The sequence below is a fragment of the Bufo bufo genome, chromosome 3 (genome assembly GCF_905171765.1).
Source record: "Bufo bufo chromosome 3, aBufBuf1.1, whole genome shotgun sequence".
NCBI classification, from domain to species: Eukaryota; Metazoa; Chordata; class Amphibia; order Anura; family Bufonidae; genus Bufo; species Bufo bufo.
Window position 1 is genome coordinate 624,584,170 of NC_053391.1, and position 20,262 is coordinate 624,604,431.

Below are 20,262 nucleotides of genomic sequence, written 5' to 3' on the forward strand. Positions count from 1 at the left end.
AAGTAGACATATGGGGAATGTGAAGTAATAAATATTTTATGAGGAATCACTTTCTGTTTTAAAAGCAGAGAAATTGAAATTTTGAAAATTGCAAATTTTTCTACATTTTTGGTAAATTTGGGATTTTTTCATAAATAAAGTTGAAATATATTGACTCAAATTTATGACCATCATGAAGTACAATGTGTCATGAGAAAACAATCTCAGAATGGCTTGGATAAGTAAAAGCGTTCCAAAGTTATTACCACATAAACACATGTCAGATTAGCAAAATTAGGCCTGGTTAGAAAGGGGGTAAATGGCCCGGTCTGGAAGTGGTTAATCATCACATAGACCTATAGAGCTTGACGTGAACTGCTTGCCCAAGGTCATCTATGGTTAATCCGGACTTAAAACTGAAATCTGTTATCAAACTAGTGATTAAAAATGTCATAATGGAAATGGTATAACTACAATAACTACAATTTTACAAATAGAAAAAAAAATTGGTTTGAGACACTGTTCCGAAAGGATTTGTCACCATTTTTTTTTATTTATCACTGTGCAAATTTTAAAAGTAAAAGAAAACACACTGGAAATCAATTTCTTTAACAGACAGTAGAAAAAAAGGTTCTGTCTACAAATCACTGTCAAAAAGACAATCCAACAGGTGAATCTAAGAACACAAGTTCAAGCAAGCAGTGATTCACATAATACAAGCTAGTCACTGTCAGAAACTGTACAAAGCTGAGAGACCTTACCGTGGACTCCCGAGCAACCTGTCAACATCGGAGGAACTGGAGCAAGTACAGGAGTGTGTGTGCATGGCTATCACTGTGCTACATCCCAGATGATATTCTGAGATTTCGTGTAAGGTTGCTTAAGGCAAAAAATTGGAACCTTGAAATATAAAAATTTACTGTACCACATATACCAGAAAAAAAAACAGCTCCTCAGTGTCCCTTGCATCAACAGTGGCTCTACACTCTTCGAAAATTAAGTAATTTTATTATTCAGTTATGGTTATCTCAACACACAAACCTGCAGGTGACTACTGTATATAGAAGAAATCATGTTGCAAGTTGTCACAGCTAAAAAATATATTTCACTGTGTATAAATGCAACCTCTCGATGGTCTTGCAACCTTTAGGTTTGTATTTTAGAATTAGCCGAACTCATTTGTCATTACTTCATAATAGTTTTATACATCTACTAATAGATATTTATAGTAAGTAGGTATTTATAGTCAATTTACTGATCCAAAAATATGGGAAGGACATTAGAGAAATAATGGTTTCTAGAAAAATATAGACTCATTTATAAAAAAAAATGGATTTCTGTTACAATCTCGTGAGGGATCTGTAATGTCGTTAGTGATATGTTTTATTTTTAGGTTTTATTATGCTTTTTTGTTTTTTAATGCAATAATAAAAAAAAAAAAGACTACTTTCAGTGCCCCTTTTACGGTCTCTACTCAAATGAATTTTCACTGCTGTTTGTATTTGTACCACAAAATAAAATAAAATAAACAAATAAAATAAAATAAACCACTTGGTTTCTTTTTCCATGCCACATGTGGTTTTTATGGTGTTATTTTAGTAACAATTTTTCTACATGGCTGTGTAAACTGCATTTTTCTCATACACTGAAAGAAGTGAAAACCCCAGAAAAAAGTCAATGCTTCAGCACGGTGCGTTTTTTTCTTTTTTTTTTAAAGAAGCCAGAAAGTCAAAAACACTATTCGCAAAAACTGCTTGCATTTCCTATTCATATTCCCCATAGGCATTGGGCTAACATGTTTTTAATACAAAAATGCATCAAAAACTGCAGTTGCAAAAAAAGTTACTAAAAACACATAAATTCAGACAAACCCCATCAAAAAGCTATGTGTGAACCAACCCTAATGGAATTTCATGATCTTGCAAAATAAACGTGAACACAGTTCTATCTTCACAATTGTAACATATTAGTTTGCATCTCTAGGTGACAAGTTGCTGGTTTAACAGCATTTTCAATGTTCTAGCTTTTCTTTATTAGAAGATAACTTTTGTTTGGGGTTATCCATGATCTAGGACCCAATCTACCCATTTCTATTCTTACATCAACCATGTTTGAGTGTAGATGTGAGTTAGGCTTTATATGCATGTATGGTGGAAATTATTCACTGCCAAATTTGGGATTACATCCCGTCATGGGAAAGCAAACCTTTGGTAAAGATTTTCCTGCTTTCCCATGATGGTTCCCGATTCAGTTTTTGGACTTTTTAGATACGGTTTTCACACTGAGTTGTAACATGGTCATGCAAATAAAGCTTTATGGGAACCTCTCATCAGACCTTTATGGGTGGGTTCACATCACATTTTATGCCTCAGTTTGAAGTATACATTAGAAAAAAAAGGATACAAAAACGCATCACACCACGTTCTTGTATCCTGCACAGTCCGGTAAAAAAAAAAAGTATACTTTTTTTTTTTTTTTTACAATGGAACTCTGTCGGGAATAGATGCCACTGTATGGCATCAGTCTGAGGCTCCCGTTTAACGTATACGTTTTTTTGTATACATTAAACGGACAGGAAAAATGTGATGTGAACCCAGCCTAAGGGGTTTGGCCATTTGCCAAGTTCCTTAGGGTAATCCTCTGACATGTAAAAAGGTCACATTAAAAGATTTCAATAATTAAATGAATGGCAAATGATTCAAATAGTAACATTCTCAATCTGTGGGCAAGCAATAAGTACACAAATTACCTGAGAGCAAAGCAACATGACCAGTTCCACTACCGACGTACTGGACTTCATGCAAACGAGTCCTAAATGAAATACATAAAGAAATACACTGTTAAAGAATGGCCTAAAAAAATTGCAACAACATATATACTGTATATCAGGGTGGATAAAAATCAATGATTTAAAAAAAAAAAATAATCAGATTTTTTTATTTTAATCAGATTTTTTTATTTAAATCAGATTTTTATTTAAATCAATTTTTTTTTAATTTAAATCAGATTTTTTTAATTTAAATCAGATTTTTTTTAATTTAAATCAGATTTTTTTTATTTAAATCTGATTTTATTAAATTTAAATCTGATTTTTTTTTATGTAAAATGCTTTTTGAGGAAAATATATTACCATCCAAAGGTTATTCCATCATGAAATAAAGATTTGTTTTTTAATTATGTAGAATATGTACACGTTAAATTTTTTGGGTAAATAAATTCCATTAGTCCATTCACAATGTCATGCTCTTCCAGAGGTTTTTGTAAGATTATTGGGCAGTTTCTCTGCCTACAAGATATTATCACAGATGCTTGGTTTACTTTTGCAGTTCTCAAAACTGAATTTGACTCAGCAGAGATCACATGCCTCTACTTCACAGCAAAAATGTTATAACATGAACAGAGTTGAGAAAAAGACCTTAATCCTAACTTCTACAAACCTATGAATGCAGAATCAACCTAATCAAACTAATATGAAAAGTTGTTATTCTAAAAATCTTGATCTACTTGCATATTATAAGTTATACCAGCAAGAATTGGTCTTTATGTAGAAAACTATGATTTAAATCAAGCCTTACTGACTAGTGATTTAAATTGCGATTTCAATCATGATTTAAATCAGTTTGATTTAAATCAAATTCACCCTGCTGTATATATACAGTACTTTATATATCCGTAGGTGAAATTCAAATCCTAGATCTGTGGGGGAGGGGGCATTATTAAATAGTACATTTACATAGCAGCAAGTGTAAAACTAAGACACAACTAGCACATTTACTGCTTATAATAGTATTACTTATCTTAGTATTACTAGTAAAGGAAGATGTGCTAGTATCAAACTTGTAAAATTTGTATTTATTTATACAATATATACAATAATAAACAAGTGTTACATTTACATATGAAAAAACTGCACATCCTCTTACTAACAACCTCCTCATTGCGGCTACTTTCATATAATCTACTATATAAAATAAAACAAAATGTGGAATGATAACCTGTTCCAAAAACTGTAGAGACCCGACTGATCCAAATGCATCTAAGAAAAGTATTTCTGTTCCACATTCTGACTAAAAAATTATTGAATTAAAGGGCTTCTGTCACCCCCAAAACACATTTTTTTTCCTTGGGCTTGTTAAAATCCTTATTTAATGACTATTCCCTATATAGGCTCTTACCTTTGTCTGTGGCTTCTTTTCCTTAAAAATCGATCTTTTAAAATATGCAAATCACTTCACTACCAGCAAGTAGGGCGTCTACTTGCTGGTAGCCACCACAAAAAACCACCCCCTCCTCCAGTTGATTGACAGGGCCAGGGAGCGCTCTCCTTCTCCGGCTGGCCCTGTCAGCATTTCAAATCCCGCGCCTGTCTTCATTCGGCGCAGGCGCTCTGAGAGGAGGACGCTCGCCTCCTCAGTACTCCGTCAGTGCGCCTGCGCCGATGACGTCACCGAAAGAGAAGACGTCATCGGCATTTTCTCCCAGCCCTGTAACCTTTCATGCAGTACAGTGTCAAGTGATTTGCAGAAGTCCAGATATATGACATCCATTAATTCGCCGCTGTCAAATCTAGAATTTCCTCCTCATAGAAACCGAATAAATTAGTTTGACATGACCGATCCATCATGAAGCCATACTGATATCGTGTTATTTGTTTATTTTCATTGAAGTACTCCAAGATAGCATCTCTTAGAAAACCCACAGTTAACCCACGACAGATGTTAAACTTACCGGCTTATAGTTTCTGGGTTCTGTTTTTGGACCCTTTTTGAATGCACCACATTTGCTATGCGCCAATCCTGTGGAACACTCCCTGTCAGTATAGAGTCCTTAAATATCAGAAATAAGGGCTATGATATTACTTAATTCTCTTAGGATACGAGGGTGTATGCCATCTGGTCCTGACGATTTGTCTATTTTAATCTTTTTAAGACGCCGCTGTACTTCTTTCTAGGTCAGACAGGGCACTTTTAATGGGGAATTTACTTTTACATTCTGCATTTCATCTGACAGTTTATTTTCCTCAGTTAATACAGTGGAGAAAAAAATATTTAACCCCTTAGTGACCAGCCTGTGTTGGGCCTTACTGACAAAGCGTTTTTCTTCCTTTTTTTCATTGTCGCGTTCCAAGAGCTATAACTTTTTATTTTTCCGTCTATATAACTTTATGAGGGCTTGTTTTTTGCGGGACAAGTTGTCGTCTTGAGGTACCATTTTGGGGTACACATAACTACAGCAATACTGCCACTGCGTTTTTACGTTATACATTTTATAGCATTCATTTTTCGGTATAAATAACATAATATCTTTATTCTCTGGGTCAACTACGATTACAGTGATACCAAATACATATAGTTTTTTTTTGTTTTACTACTTTTTTTAAATAAAACCCTTTTTTAAAAAAAAAAAAATATATATATATTTTTGCATTGCTGCATCCCAAGACCCATAACTTTTTTTATGGAGTTGTGTGAAGGCTTGATTTTTGCGGGATGACTTGTATTTTTTATTGGTATCTTTTTGGAGTAAATGGCGCTTTTTGATCGCTTGTTATTACGCTATTTCGACGGTAGCTAAGAATACTTTTTTTTTTACAGCGTTAACCGTAGGGGATAATTTACGTGATATTTTTGTAGTCTGGGTCGTTACGGACGTGGAAATACCAAACATATGGGGGAGATTTTTTTTTCCATTGAAAAGCTTATTTTCAATGGAAAAAAAGCATAATTTTTTTAATGTTTTTTTTTATTGAATAAATGTGTTTTTTTTACCACTTAATAGTCCCACAAGGGAACTATAACAGACAACATTCTGATTGATTTTAAAATGCAATGCATTATCCCTATAGTGCATTGCATTTTAATATCAGTGCTATTCTGACATTGACCAGTAGGCTGGAAACTACTCAAGGCTGGTCTGGGGCCTACACGAGACCCCAGCCAGCCTTCACACACATCGGCAACCCACAATCCCATTTGCAGGGTGCGCTCCCTCTGTCAGCACTTTACATGCCGCGGGCAATGGCGACCGCCGCACGTAAAGTGCTAAACAGCCCGGATCGGCACTCCTGCCGGAATGGGCTGTTAGTGCTGGGCCGAGGCTCTCATGTGAGAGTCGGGCCTCCACTCCCTGCTGCAAGGAGGAGCCGTGCAGCGCTTAGACTGGGCCGACTTAAAAAAGCGGCGGGCCGTAAAAAGGTGTATGGGTGGTCACTAAGGGGTTAATAGTTTTGCTTTCTCCTCATCACTTTCTGCAACTCCCCCAGCATTACTCCGTAGAGGGCCGACACCTTCAGATTTAAACTTTTTACCATTTATATATTTGAAGAAAATTTTTGGATTCGTTTTACTCTTCGGCAATTAATCTCTCGGTCTCTAGTTTGGCTCCTATTATTCGTTTTTTTTCACATTCTATTTATTTCCTTACGGGTTTTCAGTGCTTCCTTGCTGCCCTCCTGTTTTAGTGATTTAAATGCTTTCTTTTATTCAATTCTTTCTTACGAGTTCTATTTATCCACATTGTTTTTTTTTTTCTTGTTCCTTAACCCATTCAACCCCGGTCCAGTTTTCACCTTCCTGCCCAGGCCATTTTTTGCAAATCCAACATGTCACTTTATGTAGTATAACTTTAAAACGCTTTTACTTATCCAGGCCATTCTGAGATTGTTTTTTCGTCACATATTGTACTTCATGATAGTGGTAAAATTTATTTAAAAAAAACAAATTTACCCAAAATTTAGAAAATTTCAATTTCTCTACTGTTATAATAGATAGTAATAACTCCGAAAATAGTTATTACTTTACATTCCCCATATGTCTACTTCATGTTTGGATCATTTTGTGAATGCCATTTTATTTTCTAGGGACGTTAAAAGGCTTAGACGTTTAGAAGCAAATCTTGAAATTTTTCAGAAAATTTCCAAAACCCACTTTTTAAAGGGATTCTGTCACCTGGATTTTAGTGACAGAGCTTTTAACATCATCACATCAGTCTGCTCGTTTTGTATTAAAATATACTAGTATTACTACCCTAAGGCCTCTTTCACACAGGCGAGATTTACGCGCGGGTGCGATGCGTGAGGTTAACGCATTTGCACACATACTGAATCCGGACCCATTCACTTCAATGGGGCTGTGCAGATGAGCAGTGATTTTCACGCATAACTTGTGCGTTGCGTGAAAATCGCAGCATGCTCTATATTGTGCGTTTTCCACGCAACGCAGGCTTCATAGAAGTGAATGGGGCTGCGTGAAAATCGCAAGCATCCGCGAGCAAGTGCGTATGCAGTGCGATTTTCACGCACGGTTGCTAGGAGATGATTGGGATGGAAACCTGATCATTATTATATTCCATTATAACATGGTTATAAAGGAAAATAATAGCATTCTTAGTTCAGAATGCATAGTACAATAGGGCTGGAGGGGTTAAAAAAATAAATTATAATAATTTAACTCACCTTAATCCACTTGTTCGCGCAGCTCGGCATCTCTTCTTTCTTCATCTTTGCTGTGCAGTAGGAAAAGGACCTGTGGTGACGTCACTGCGCTCATCACATGGTCCGTCACATGATCCATCACCATGGCAGTGACGTCACCACAGGTCTTTTTCCTCACAGATGAAGACAGAAGAGAAGCCGGGCTGCGCGAACAAGTGGATTAAGGTGAGTTAAATTATTATTATTTTTTTTTTTTTTTTAACACCTCCAGCCCTATTGTACTTCGCATTCTGCATTAAGAATGCTATAATTTTCCCTTATAACCATGTTATAAGGGAAAATAATACAAATCTACACAGCACCTAACCCAAACCCGAACTTCTGTGAAGAAGTCCAGGTTCGGGTCTGGGTACCAAACATGCCGATTTTTCTCACGCGCGTGCAAAACGAATTGCAATGTTTTGCACTCGCGCGGAAAAATCGTGCATGTTCCCGCAATGCACCCACATCTTTTCCCGCAATGCCTGTGTGAAACCAGCCTTAAGTGTTGTCCTTTGAATCGGCCTCACAGGACGCACTGCACATGCGCCAGTCGGCAATGGGGAGTGAATAAATTAGCCGTGGGGCGGTGCTGGGCTCCAGGAGAAGGGGCGCGTCTGGGCTCCAACAGCAGGAGGGACAGCCCCTTGGGCTCCTTACTCAGGTAATTACCATATTAATAAAAGCGATTTTCTAGTCAAAGGACAACACTTAGGGTAGTAATACTAGCATATTTTAATACAAAACGAGCAGACTGATGTGATAATGTAAAAAGCTCTCTCACTAAAATCCCTGTGACAGAATCCCTTTAAGGACCAGTTTAGGTCTGAAGTCACTTTGTGAGGCTTACATAATAGAAAGTACCCAAAAATGACCGCATTTTAGAAACTACACCTCTAAAAGGTATTCAAAACTGATTTTATAAACTTTGTTAACCCTTTAGATGTTCCACAAGAATTAATGGAAAATGGAGATGAAATTTCAGAATTTCACTTTTTTGGCAGATTTTCCTTTTTAATAATTTTTTTCCGCTAACAAAGCAAGGGTTAACAGCTAAACACAATATTTATTGCCCCGATTCTGTCGTTTACAGAAACACCCCATATGTGGTCGTAAATTGCTGTACGGGCACGCGGCAGGACGCAGAAGGAAAGGAACGCCATATGGTTTTTGGAAGGCAGATTTCACTGGGATAATTTTAAGCTGCCATGTCACATTTGAAGACCCCCTGATGCACCCCTAGAGTAGAAACTCCCAAAAAATTACACCATTTTGGTAACTAAGAGATAAGGTGGCAGTTTTGTTAGTACTATTTTAGGGTACATATGATTTTTGGTTGCTCTATATTACACTTTTTGTGAGGCAAGGTAACAAAAAATAGCGGTTTTGGCACTGTTTTTATTTTTTGTTATTTACAGTGTTCATCTGACAGGTTAGATCAGTTGTTACTGACGCGACAATACCACATTTTTGAAAAAAAAAAGGATTTTTTTTAGTGTCTCCATATTCTGAAAGCCATATTTTTAAAAAAAAATTTGGGCAACGGTCTTATGTAGAGGATCATTTTTTTTCAGTATGAGATGACTGTTTGATTGGTAGTATTTTAGGTTGCATATGACATTTTGATCGCTTAGTATTACACTTTTTGTGATGTAAGGTGACAATTTTTTTTTTTACGGTGTTCACCTGAGGGGTTAGGTCATGTGATATTTTTATACGGCAGATTCTTATGGACGTGGTGATACCCAATATGTAATCTACTTTTTATTTATTTAAGTTTTACACAATAACAGCATTTTTGAAACCAAAAAATCATGTTTTAGTGTGTCCATATTCTAAGATCCATATTTATTTTTTTTTTTTTTGGGCGATTGTCTTTAGGTAGGAGCTAATTTTTGCGGGATGAGATGACGGTTTGATTGGCACTATTTTGGGGGGGAATATGACTTTTTGATCACTTTTTGTGATGTAAGGTGACAAAAAATGGCTTTTTTGACACCGTTTATATTTTATCTTTTTTACAGTGTTCACCTGAGGGGTTAGGTCATGTGGTAATTTTATAGAGCAGGTTGTTACAGACGCGACAATACCTAATATGTCTAAAAAAACACATGTTTTAGGTTCTCCATAGTCTGAGAACCATAATTTTAATTAAATTTTTTTGGGCGATTGTCTTAGGTAGGGGCTAATTTTTGGCAGGACTATGTGACGGTTAAATTGTTACTATTTTGGGGCCATACACCTTTTTGATTCCTTGGTGTTGCACTTTTAGTGATGTAAGGTGACGAAAAAATTTTTTTTCAGCAGAGGTTTTATTTAATTTTTTTGACGGTGTTCACCTGAGGGGTTAGGTCACGTGATATTTTTATAGAGCTGGTCGATACGGACGTGGCGATACCTAATATGTCTACTTTTCTTTTTTCCCCATTTAAAAGAAAAATAATGTATATATTTTATTTTGGGAAAAGGACTTTTTTTTATTTACTTTATTTTTTGTCCCATTCTGGAACTTCAACTTTTGAGAGTCTGATCCCCTTTACAATGCATCACAATATTTCTGTATTGTAATGCATTAGCTGTAAGTGTATTACCAGTGTAATACACTTACAGCCTTCCTGCTTGTGAGATCCATGGGGCTGGATCTGACAGGCTGTCACGGAAGTCAGTCACGATGCCTAAGAAAGGCATCAGGCTGCCTTCCCTACCATCGGGTCACTGTCACAGCAGCGCGGGAACCCGATGGAAGTTCTCTGCCTCTGCACACATCGTACGTGCTGCGGTCAGCGCTGACCGCAGCACATCAAGGGTTAATGCGCTGGCATCTGTGTTTTTACCGATGCAAGTGCATACAGCAGGGGTCCCGCTATCAGTGAATGCCGGAACCCTGCCGCTGATCGGGTGGGCGCAGCTCCTGAACCCGCCCAAACACCGCGCCGTAATAGTACAGCGCTTGGCGACAAGTCACGTACTCTATTACGCCGCTGGTTAGGAAGGGGTTAACTTTTTATTCCCATAAGGTATGTACCTCTGACAATTAGATTTTAGGATGCTAAAAATATCCCATTTTGTGGCTGTATTTTTATTTTTGAGGACTTTGTCCCAGTTAGTTAGGCCTATGGCCTCTCTTAGTTGGCTAAATTTAGCTTTTTTGAAGTTTGGTATTTTTGTTCCTCCCTGTAGAAACGTTCTTTTGAATGACAATTGGAAGGTTATTACTTTATGGTCACTATTTCCCAGGTGTCCCCCAACCTGCACATCTGTTGTTCTGTCAGGTCTATTGTTTAATACTAAGTCTAGTATGGCCGTCCCTCTAGTCGGGTCCTGAACAGTAATGGCCAGTTCGCCGTGTTCACCCGCGAACACATGCGGGTGCCATCTTAACTCACAAGTCCGGCGATGCGCAGGTAAATCCTTACCTGTGCTGGGAGCCGGTCTGAAACAAATTCGGTCACCGGGAGGAGGCAGTTACGAGAACAGTCCGATGAAGGCCCCCGGCGGCTGTTCTCGGAACTGCCTGCTCCCGGTGACCGCATTTGTTTCAGACCGGCTCGCGCACAGGCACAGGTAAGGACTTACCTGTGCATCGCCGGACTTGTGAGTTAAGATGGCAGCCCGCATGTGTTCGTGGGCGAACACGGCGAACTGGCCATCACTGGTCCTGAACTAGTTGGGAGAGGTAATTGTCTTTGGTTATTGCCAAGAACCTGTTTCCTTTATGAGATGTACAGGTTTCCGTTTCCCAGTCTATAACTGGATAGTTGAAGTCCCCCATAATAACGACCTCATTATGATTTGCCGCCTTGTCTATCGCGTTTAGTAGTAGATTTTCTGTGGACTCTGGTATATTAGGTGGTTTATAATAAACTCCTATTAGTAATTTATTATTGTTTTTGCCTCCATGTATTTCTACCCACAGTGACTCCACATGTTCATGTCCCTCACTTATATCTTCTCGGACTGTGGGCTTCAGACAGGACTTTACATAAAGGCAGACCCCTCCCCCTCTCCGGTTTTGGCGATGCTTTCTAAACAGACTGTAACCTTGTACATTAACTGCCCAGTCATAGCTATCATCCAGCCATGTCTCCGTTATTCCCCAGTTCCCCAGTTTTATTAGTCAGGCTTCTGGCATTAGTATACATACATTTAAGAGGTTTATGTATATTTTTTACCCTACACCTTTCCTTATGAACTGTTCTAGTCTCTCCTTCCATTCCTCCCCCAGGCCCACTACCTTGCCCCCGGTCTCTATCTGCACTATCTTCCCATCCTATAACGTAATTACCCTCCCCCAGTCCCTAGTTTAAACACTCCTCCAACCTTCAAGCCATCTTTCTCCCCAGCACAGCTGCCCCTTCCCCATTGAGGTGCAGCCCGTCCCTACAATAGAGCCTGTAGCCGACAGAGAAGTCGGCCCAGTTCTCCAGGAACCCAAACCCCTCCTTCCTAGACCAGTTCTTGAGCCACTTATTAACCTCCCTAATCTCAAGCTGCCTTTCTTGTGTGGCTCGTGGTACAGGTACTATTTCGGAAAACACTACCTTTGAGGTCCTTGCCCTAAGCTTTTGACCTAAATCCCCAAAATCATTTTTAAGGACGCTCCACCTACCTCTAACTTTGTCATTGGTTCCGATATGGACCATGACCACTGGATCTGCTCCAGCCCCTCCCAGTAATCTGTCAACCCAATCCGCGATGTGTCGAACTCCAGCGCCAGGAAGACAACACACCGTTCGACGATCCTGGTATTTGTGACAGATCGCCCTAATATTACAGCAACCATATATCAGTGTCCTATACAGCAAGGAGCATAAGGCATATAAATTTAAAGGAAATGTGTAACCCAAAATTATATCCGCCAGTTAAAACAACATAGCGATACATCTCTTTTTTTTATCTAATCTGTTCTCCTATTCTGATTGCAGATTTTATTATTTTCTGAACATGATTATGGGGGTGGCCATCTTTCCTGAGCCATTCTTTAGGAAGAGTTCAAATCACTATTATTTTCCCGTACTTCTGACCTGTCAGCGATCCCTTTTTTTAGATGGAAAAAAAGCAAGCAGGACTTTTTTTTTCCGTCTAAAAAAACGGCTCTCAGAAGGAAATTGCTCAAACGGATGCCAAATGTGCATAACTGATGCATAGTATCCATTATTTTACAGGATCCTGTTGTTTTTCCCCTGTTCTTCTGACGGATCAGAAGAACTCTCTCTAACAGCATTTAGAAGGCATTAAGATAATTGCTTTACTGCAGCCACATGGTCCATAGACACTATGGTCAGGAGAGGACCTCAATGACTTCTATGGGAGAGTTTTTTAGACATGCTCTGTGACCTGTGCGGAGGTCATTGAACAAGGAAAGAATAAATAAGCTTTGACAATCGCCTATTGTGAATTGAGGATCCTGTCTTAGGCTACTTTCACATGTGCGTTGTGCGGTCTAGTTTTGAAATCCGGAACAGGGTCTCAAAACCGCACACAAAACTGTCAATGGGGACAAAACTGAACAAACCGAAACGGAGTGCACCAGAATGCATTCCGTTCCGGTTTGTTGCGTTCCCATACCGCAAGCAGCGCTTGTGTGTGGCATGGGAAACTGAAGAAGCTATTTTTTATATTTTTTTTGACACAAAAAGAACGGATCTGGCGCCCATTGAATTACAATGGTTTTAGAGCTGGATCAGGTTTCTTCATTTTTGATACAATACAACCGGATCCGTTCTGAACGGATGCAGCTGGTTGTATTATTATAATGGAAACATTTTAATGTGGTTTTGAGATCCCATGTCGGATCTCAAAACCAGACAGCAAAAGCGCGGATGTGAAAGTAGTCTTATCTGTACCAACAATATGTAGAAATCCGCAGCACTCTTCAGTTTGTGAAAAATACAGTCTTTTTATTTAAATCAGCAGCATATTGACAGCGACGTTTCGACCATCTCTGGTCTTTATCATTCACTGCTTGATAAAGACAAGTGATGGTCGAAACGTCGCTGTCAATATGCTGCTGATTTAAATAAAAAGACTGGATTTTTCACAAACGGAAGAGTGCTGCAGATTTCTACATATTGTTGGTACATGTCGGGACCCCCAGCCAGGATCTCTACCCGCAAGCACCACCTTTCCCATTAATGGTAGATACTTTCCCCAATTGTTGGAGTCTGTAGTGCTGCTTATCCTTTATTATTCTCTTATCTATACATAGAGGTGATATTATTATAGGCATGATTAGAATGACAGATAAGCAGATAACTGCAGTACGGTGATCTGTACAGAACAAGATATGGAGCCTATTATTAGGCTTAGTGGCCAGTGCGAAAACTGCAGGATTTTATAGTTTTTGTTAAAATATAGATAGTGATATGGATAAAAATAACCATCAAAAAATCTTTAAAATATGTTAAACATAAAAGTGTGATTTAAACAATAGGTCATTTTCTGATGACACAGAAAAAAACGCAAAAAAACGTCATTCTGACAGTGTGTTGTGCTTTGTAAAAAAAAATGAAAAAAAATTATAATATTGCAAAAACGCATTTTATATAGACTTAAAGTAATACAGTCCTGATCAAAAGTTTAAGACCGCTTGATAAAATGGCAAAAAATCATATTTAGCATGGCTGGATCTTAAAGAGGACCTTTCACCGATTATTACACTATGAACTAACTATACAGACATGTAGAGCGGCGCCCGGGGATCTCACTGCACTTACTATTATCCCTGGGCGCCGCTCCGTTCTCCCGCTATGCCCTCCGGTATCTCCGCTCACTAAGTTATAGTAGGCGGAGATTCCAGTCACTAAGTTATGGTAAGCGGAGTCTGCCCTTGTTCTGCTCTAGCGCTGGCCAATCGCAGCGCAGAGCTCACAGCCTGGGAGGTTATTTTCTCCCAGGCTGTGAGCTCTGCAATGCGATTGGCCAGCGCTACAGAAGAACAAGGGCAGACTCCGCCTACCATAACTTAGGGAACGGAGATACCGGAGGGCATAGCAGGAGAACGGAGCGGCGCCCAGGGATAATAGTAAGTGCAGTGAGATCCCCGGGCGCCGCTCTACATGTCTGTATAGTTAGTTCATAGTGTAATAATCGGTGAAAGGTCCTCTTTAACAAGGTTCCAAGTAGAGCTTCAACATGCAACAAGAAGAAATGGGAGTGAGACAACATTTTTTAAGCATGCAATTTAATGAAAACAACGAATAAACTGAAACAGGCTGTTTTTCAGATGATCAAAAGTTTAGGACCACACCTCCAAAAAAACCTTAAACCCCCCCAAAACAGAAATCCAACTTCCAAACATGAACTCCGTAATGAGTAGCTCCGCCGTTATTGTTTATCACTTCAGAAATTCGGCATGCTTGATGCAAGCGTTTCCATGGGGTGAGTGGGAACATTTCTCCAAGTGGTGAAGACGGCCGCACGAAGGCCATCTACTGTCTGGAACTGTTGTCCATTTTTGTAAACTTCCCTTGCCATCCATTCCCAAAAGGTTCTCAATTGTATTTAGATCAGGGGAACACGCTGGATGGGCCAAAAGAGTGATGTTATTCTCCTGGAAGAAGTCCCTTGTCCTGCGGGCATTGTGTACTGTAGCGTTGTCCTGTTGAAAAACCCAGTCGTTACCACACAGACGAGGGCCCAGTCATGAGGAATGCTCTCTGCAACATCTGGACATGGCCAGCGGCCGTTTGACGCCCCTGCACTTCCTGAAGCTCCATTGTTCCACTGAAGGAAAAAGCACCCCAGACCATTATGGCGCCCCCTCCACTGTGGCGTGTAGAAAACATCTCAGGTGGGATCTGCTTGTCATGCCAGTAACGTTGGAAACCATCAGGACCATCAAGGTTAAATTTTTTCTCATCAGAGAATAAAACTTTCATCCACCTTTGAATGTCCCATGTTTGGTGCTCTCTTGCAAAGTCCAAATCAGCAGTTCTGTGGCGTTCAAGGAGACGAGGTCTTTGAAGACGTTTTTTTGTTTTTGAAGCCCTTCAGTCTCAGATGACGTCTGATGGTTATGGGGCTGCAGTAAGCACCAGTAAGGTCCTTAATTTGGGTCGAGGATCGTCCAGTGTCTTGACGGACAGCCAATTGGATCCTTCGGCTCAGTGCTGATGAAATGTTTTTGGGTCTTCCACTTGACTTTTTTGTTCCATAACCGTCAGGAACATTTAAGAAATTCCAAATTACTGTCTTACTGCGTCCCACCTCAGCAGCGATGGCGCGCTGTGTGAGACCCTGCTTATGCAGTTCAACAACCCGACCACTTTCGAAAATGGAGAGTTTTTTTGCCTTTGCCATCACAACGTGTGACTACCTGACAGAAAATTACAATGAATCCACATCTTTACACAGATTTGGCCTTTTAAAAGGCATGTGGTCCTAAAATTTGGATCAGCTGAAAAACAGCCTATTTCATTTTAATCGTTATTTTCAATTAATTTAATGCTCAAAAAATGTTTTGGCTGGAGGGACGAGATGGGCGGCAGAAATAGCGAGTAGACGGAGCCTCTAGGTGCTGAAAAGACGCCCCCATAGCACCTAGAGGCTCATTTGCATATCAATAAAACTACGTTTTTAAGCTTAACCGTTCCATACAAAGGTAATACATGAACATGGTTAGGTACAGCAGACACTAGCAGATCGCTATTGTCAGACAGCTAAATAGGTGAAAATCTGGTGGTAGAAACCCTTTAAGATACAACAATGTAAAATAAGATTTTTTGCCATTTTTCTTAAGTGGTCTTAAACTTTGGATCAGGACTGTATCTGGCCACATTAAAATAAATGCAGCATAAACACTTTGAAAAAATGGCAAAAATAGTAAAAACAAAAAAACAAAAATAAACTGAAACCACCCTAAAAGGCTTACCTCATAACAGGAACTGATCCGATTCCTCTCTTGGCACCTGCACAGAGCCTTAATACACTCATGTGAACCCGTAGGCCTCTTGCATTTTTTGCGGCTCGAATGCGGACCCATTCACTTCAATGGCGCTGCAAATTGTCCGCATCCGTTGCTCCGTTCCATGGCCCCGCAAAAATTATAGATCATGTCCTATTCTTGTCCGTTTTGCAGACAAGAATAGGCATTTTTATAATGGGCAGTCTGTTCCGTTACGCAAATTTCCGAAGGCACACGGATGACATCCATGTTTTGCGGATCCGCAAAACACGGCACGTTCGTATGCAAGAGGCCTTAGACAGATATACAATACAAGCATACACACTGGCTGTGAAAGTCCAGTAACTGCACCACAGCGACTGATGACTTACAGAGAAGAAACTGGTTCATGAAATCTCCAGTTCAGTTTTCTAAGGACAGCATGCATGGTATATGTAAATGTCCATCTAAAATCATTGAAAGGGATTATTTAATAAGGGTGGTTTAGGTAATCCACATGCACTGCTGGAGCAGAACAAGAGCCATGAGCATTCAGTTATGGAGTCCATGTGCTTATATATATAAATGTTTAACTACAGTCCAACATATTTACAAATGTTTAGAACATGGAAATATACGGAAAATTCTTTGGGGTCCTTGCTGCCAGCTCACAGTCTCGTGAATCCAGCCTGATTTGTTAGTAGGCACAGTGGAGGGGATTACATCATTGGGGCAATTGAGGAGAACGGATATTCCAAGATATAGACACACATTCCTTGAAAAGCTATATCCTTTTAGAAGAGTAGATATGATTTAATTCAGTACAATGATCAAAATAACCAGTTCCCTTTAAACCGTGCATGCCGTCATTATACATAGCTGCATGTCAACCCGAGCAGAAGGTGGGGAGAAGTCTGCCAGACACCTAAAGTGCTATTTTACAAGCTTAAACACCTTTGCAGGAACATTTTCAACAGTTTTCGCTCTACAGCTTTCACTTCCAGACTATTGATCTCTGAGCTTCTGACAGCAGAACACTCATTAAAGCTCATCAGTTTAATAAAATTTTTGCTTTAATGAGTGTTTAGGAGCTGTTAGGTACAGATAAGGGCTACAGGTCCAGCTTTCAGAAAAGCTCTATGGATGCTCTAGTCCTGTGACGGCTAACCTCCGGCACTCCAGCTGTGGTAAAACTACGACTCCCAAGATGTACACTTGCTTGGCTGTTCTCAGAACTCCATAGAAATGAACGGAGCATGCTGGGAGTCGTAGTTTCACCACAGCTGAAGTGCCAGAGGTTAACCATCACTGCTAAGACTGCAAATGCACCAAAGGTGCATGTTGTAGAAGTAAAACTGTTGAAATTTTTTAAAGAAGACCAATTGAAAAAAAAAAATTTCTAGCCCTAAATTTTGCATAATGCAAAAACAATTGCCATGTCTATAGGCTTTAAAAAATAAATAAATAAATAAATAAGTAGTTCCCACATATATTGTAAATTCTATATATACAATTTAACTTATTTGGACAGGTTTAGAGGTGAAAGGCTATGACTGTGAAACTGGGCCTTGACTTTTTGCTCATATATCTGATATTTATAGAGTCACCAGATCTATTTAATCACTTTTAGGGTCCATTCACACGACTAAGTGTTTTGTGGCCCACAAATTGCAGATCCGCAAAACATGGGGTGCTGGCCGTGTGTATTCCGCATTTTACATAGAAACATAGAATGTGTGTCGGCAGATAAGAACCATTTGGCCCATCCAGTCTGCCCATTATACTGAATACTATGGATAGCCCCCGGCCTTATCTTATATGAAGGATGGCCTTATGCTATCCCATGCATGCTTAAACCCCTTCACTGTATTTGCAGCTACCACTTCTGCAGGAAGGCTATTCCATGCATCCACTACTCTCTCAGTAAAGTAATACTTCCTTATATTACTTTTAAACCTTTGCCCCTCTAATTTAAAACTATGTCCTCTTGTAGCAGTTTTTCTTCTTTTAAATATTATCTCCTCTTTTACCTTGTTGATTCCCTTTATGTATTTAGCAGTTTCTCTCATATCCCCTCTGTCTCGTCTTTCTTCCAAGCTATACATGTTAAGGTGGAATATTAAGGTATACATATTTTGTGGAATGCAGACGGCCAGCCCTTAGATAGAAATGCCTATTCTTGAATAGGACATGTTCTATCTTTTTTGCGGGGCTGCAGAATGGAACTACGGATGGGGACAGCACACAGTGTGTCCGCGTCTTTTGCAGCCTCATTGAAATGAAAAGGTCCAGACCCATTCCGCAAAATAGCAGAACGGATGCGGACCCAGAAATACAGTCGTGTGAATGGACCCTTATGATAGCATGTTGTTGAAAATAAAGCAATTATCAAGTTGCTTTCATCAGTAAAGCTTCAATTACCAAGGGTAAAAGCAAAGAAACCACAACACTTCCCAATCATACACGTCCTTGCTAACTACCACTGTTTGCATGACTCTAAGGCCTCTTTCACACGGGCGTGTCCGGATTAGGTCTGGATGTGTCCCGATGCATTGCGGCAAACCCGCGCGAGTAGGAACGCAATTGCAGTCAGTTTTGACTGCGATTGCGTTCCGATGTTCAGTTTTTATAGCGCGGGTGCAATGTGTTTTGCACGCGCGTAATAAAAAACCGACTGTGGTACCCAGACCCAGACTTCTTTACAGAAGTTCAGGTTTGGGTTAGTTGTAGTGTAGATTGTATTATTTCCCCTTATAACATGGTTATAAGGGGAAATAATAGCATTCTGAATACAGAATGCATAGTACAATAGGGCTGGAGGGGTTAATTTTTTTTTTATATATATATATATATATATATATATATATATAATTTAACTCACCTTAATCCACTTGTTCGCGCAGCCGGCATCTCTTCTGTCTTCATCTGTGAGCAATAGGACCTTTGATGACGTCACTGCGTTCATCACATGGTCCATCACATGATCCATCACCATGGTGATGGATCATGTGATGAGCGTAGTGACGTCATCAAAGGTCCTATTGATTACAGATAAAGACAGAAGAGATGCCGGCTGCGCGAACAAGTGGATTAAGGTGAGTTAAATATTTATTTATTTTAACCCCTCCAGCCCTATTTTACTATGCATTCTGTATTCAGAATGCTATTATTTTCCCTTATAACCATGTTATAAGGGGAAATAATAATGATCGGTTCCCCATCCCGATCGTCACCTAGCAACCGTGCGTGAAAATCGCACCGCATCCGCACTTGCTTGCGGATGCTTGCGATTTTCACGCAACCCCATTCATTTCTATGAGGCCTGCGTTACGTGAAAAACGCACAATATAGAGCATGCTGCGATTTTTCACGCAACGCACAAGTGATGCGTGAAAATCACTGCTCGTGTGCACAGCCCCATAGAAATGAATGGGTCAGGATTCAGTGCGGGTGCAATGCGTTCAACTCACGCATCTCATCCGCGCGGAATACTCGCCCGTGTAAAAGGGGCCTAAGGGATCACCAGAGACCTAAAACTGGTTATTTCTGAATCAAGCACTAGAGTAGAACCACCAAACGGGAATATGAGTAATCTGTTCCTTCCACCACAGCCATAGCCACAGTTAAATGAGGTTCTGTATATTATAAATAAGGGAATAGATTTTATATTTAAATATTTAAAATTTATTGTATACACTATGTTCTGTGTTCTCCCCTAAATATATAAACTGTATTAACAATTTTACATTACCGCTTGCCCTGGGTCTGCCACGGTAACAACAGATCAGGAAATCCTGTCCAGTTACTCAGAACCCATTCAATAGAGCAGAGGTCACATGTCAAAGTCCATGTGGAAAATAGACAGCTGCAGTATGTGATGTCACCATAGAAACCCCAGAGCAAGCAGTAATGTGGGCAATAGTTTAGC

General features: G+C 39.6%; 1 protein-coding gene across 10 annotated transcripts in view; it reads right to left on the reverse strand.

The window, feature by feature from the left end:
- NBEA (neurobeachin) overlaps nt 1–20,262 on the reverse strand; it is a 630,876-nt gene that overhangs the window by 280,250 nt on the left and 330,364 nt on the right. For all 10 annotated transcript variants that reach the window (XM_040426128.1, XM_040426125.1, XM_040426127.1 and 7 more), the window contains one exon: nt 2,729–2,790. In XM_040426128.1, coding sequence (XP_040282062.1) covers nt 2,729–2,790 — 62 coding nt within the window. The remainder of the gene's footprint in view (nt 1–2,728; nt 2,791–20,262) is intronic.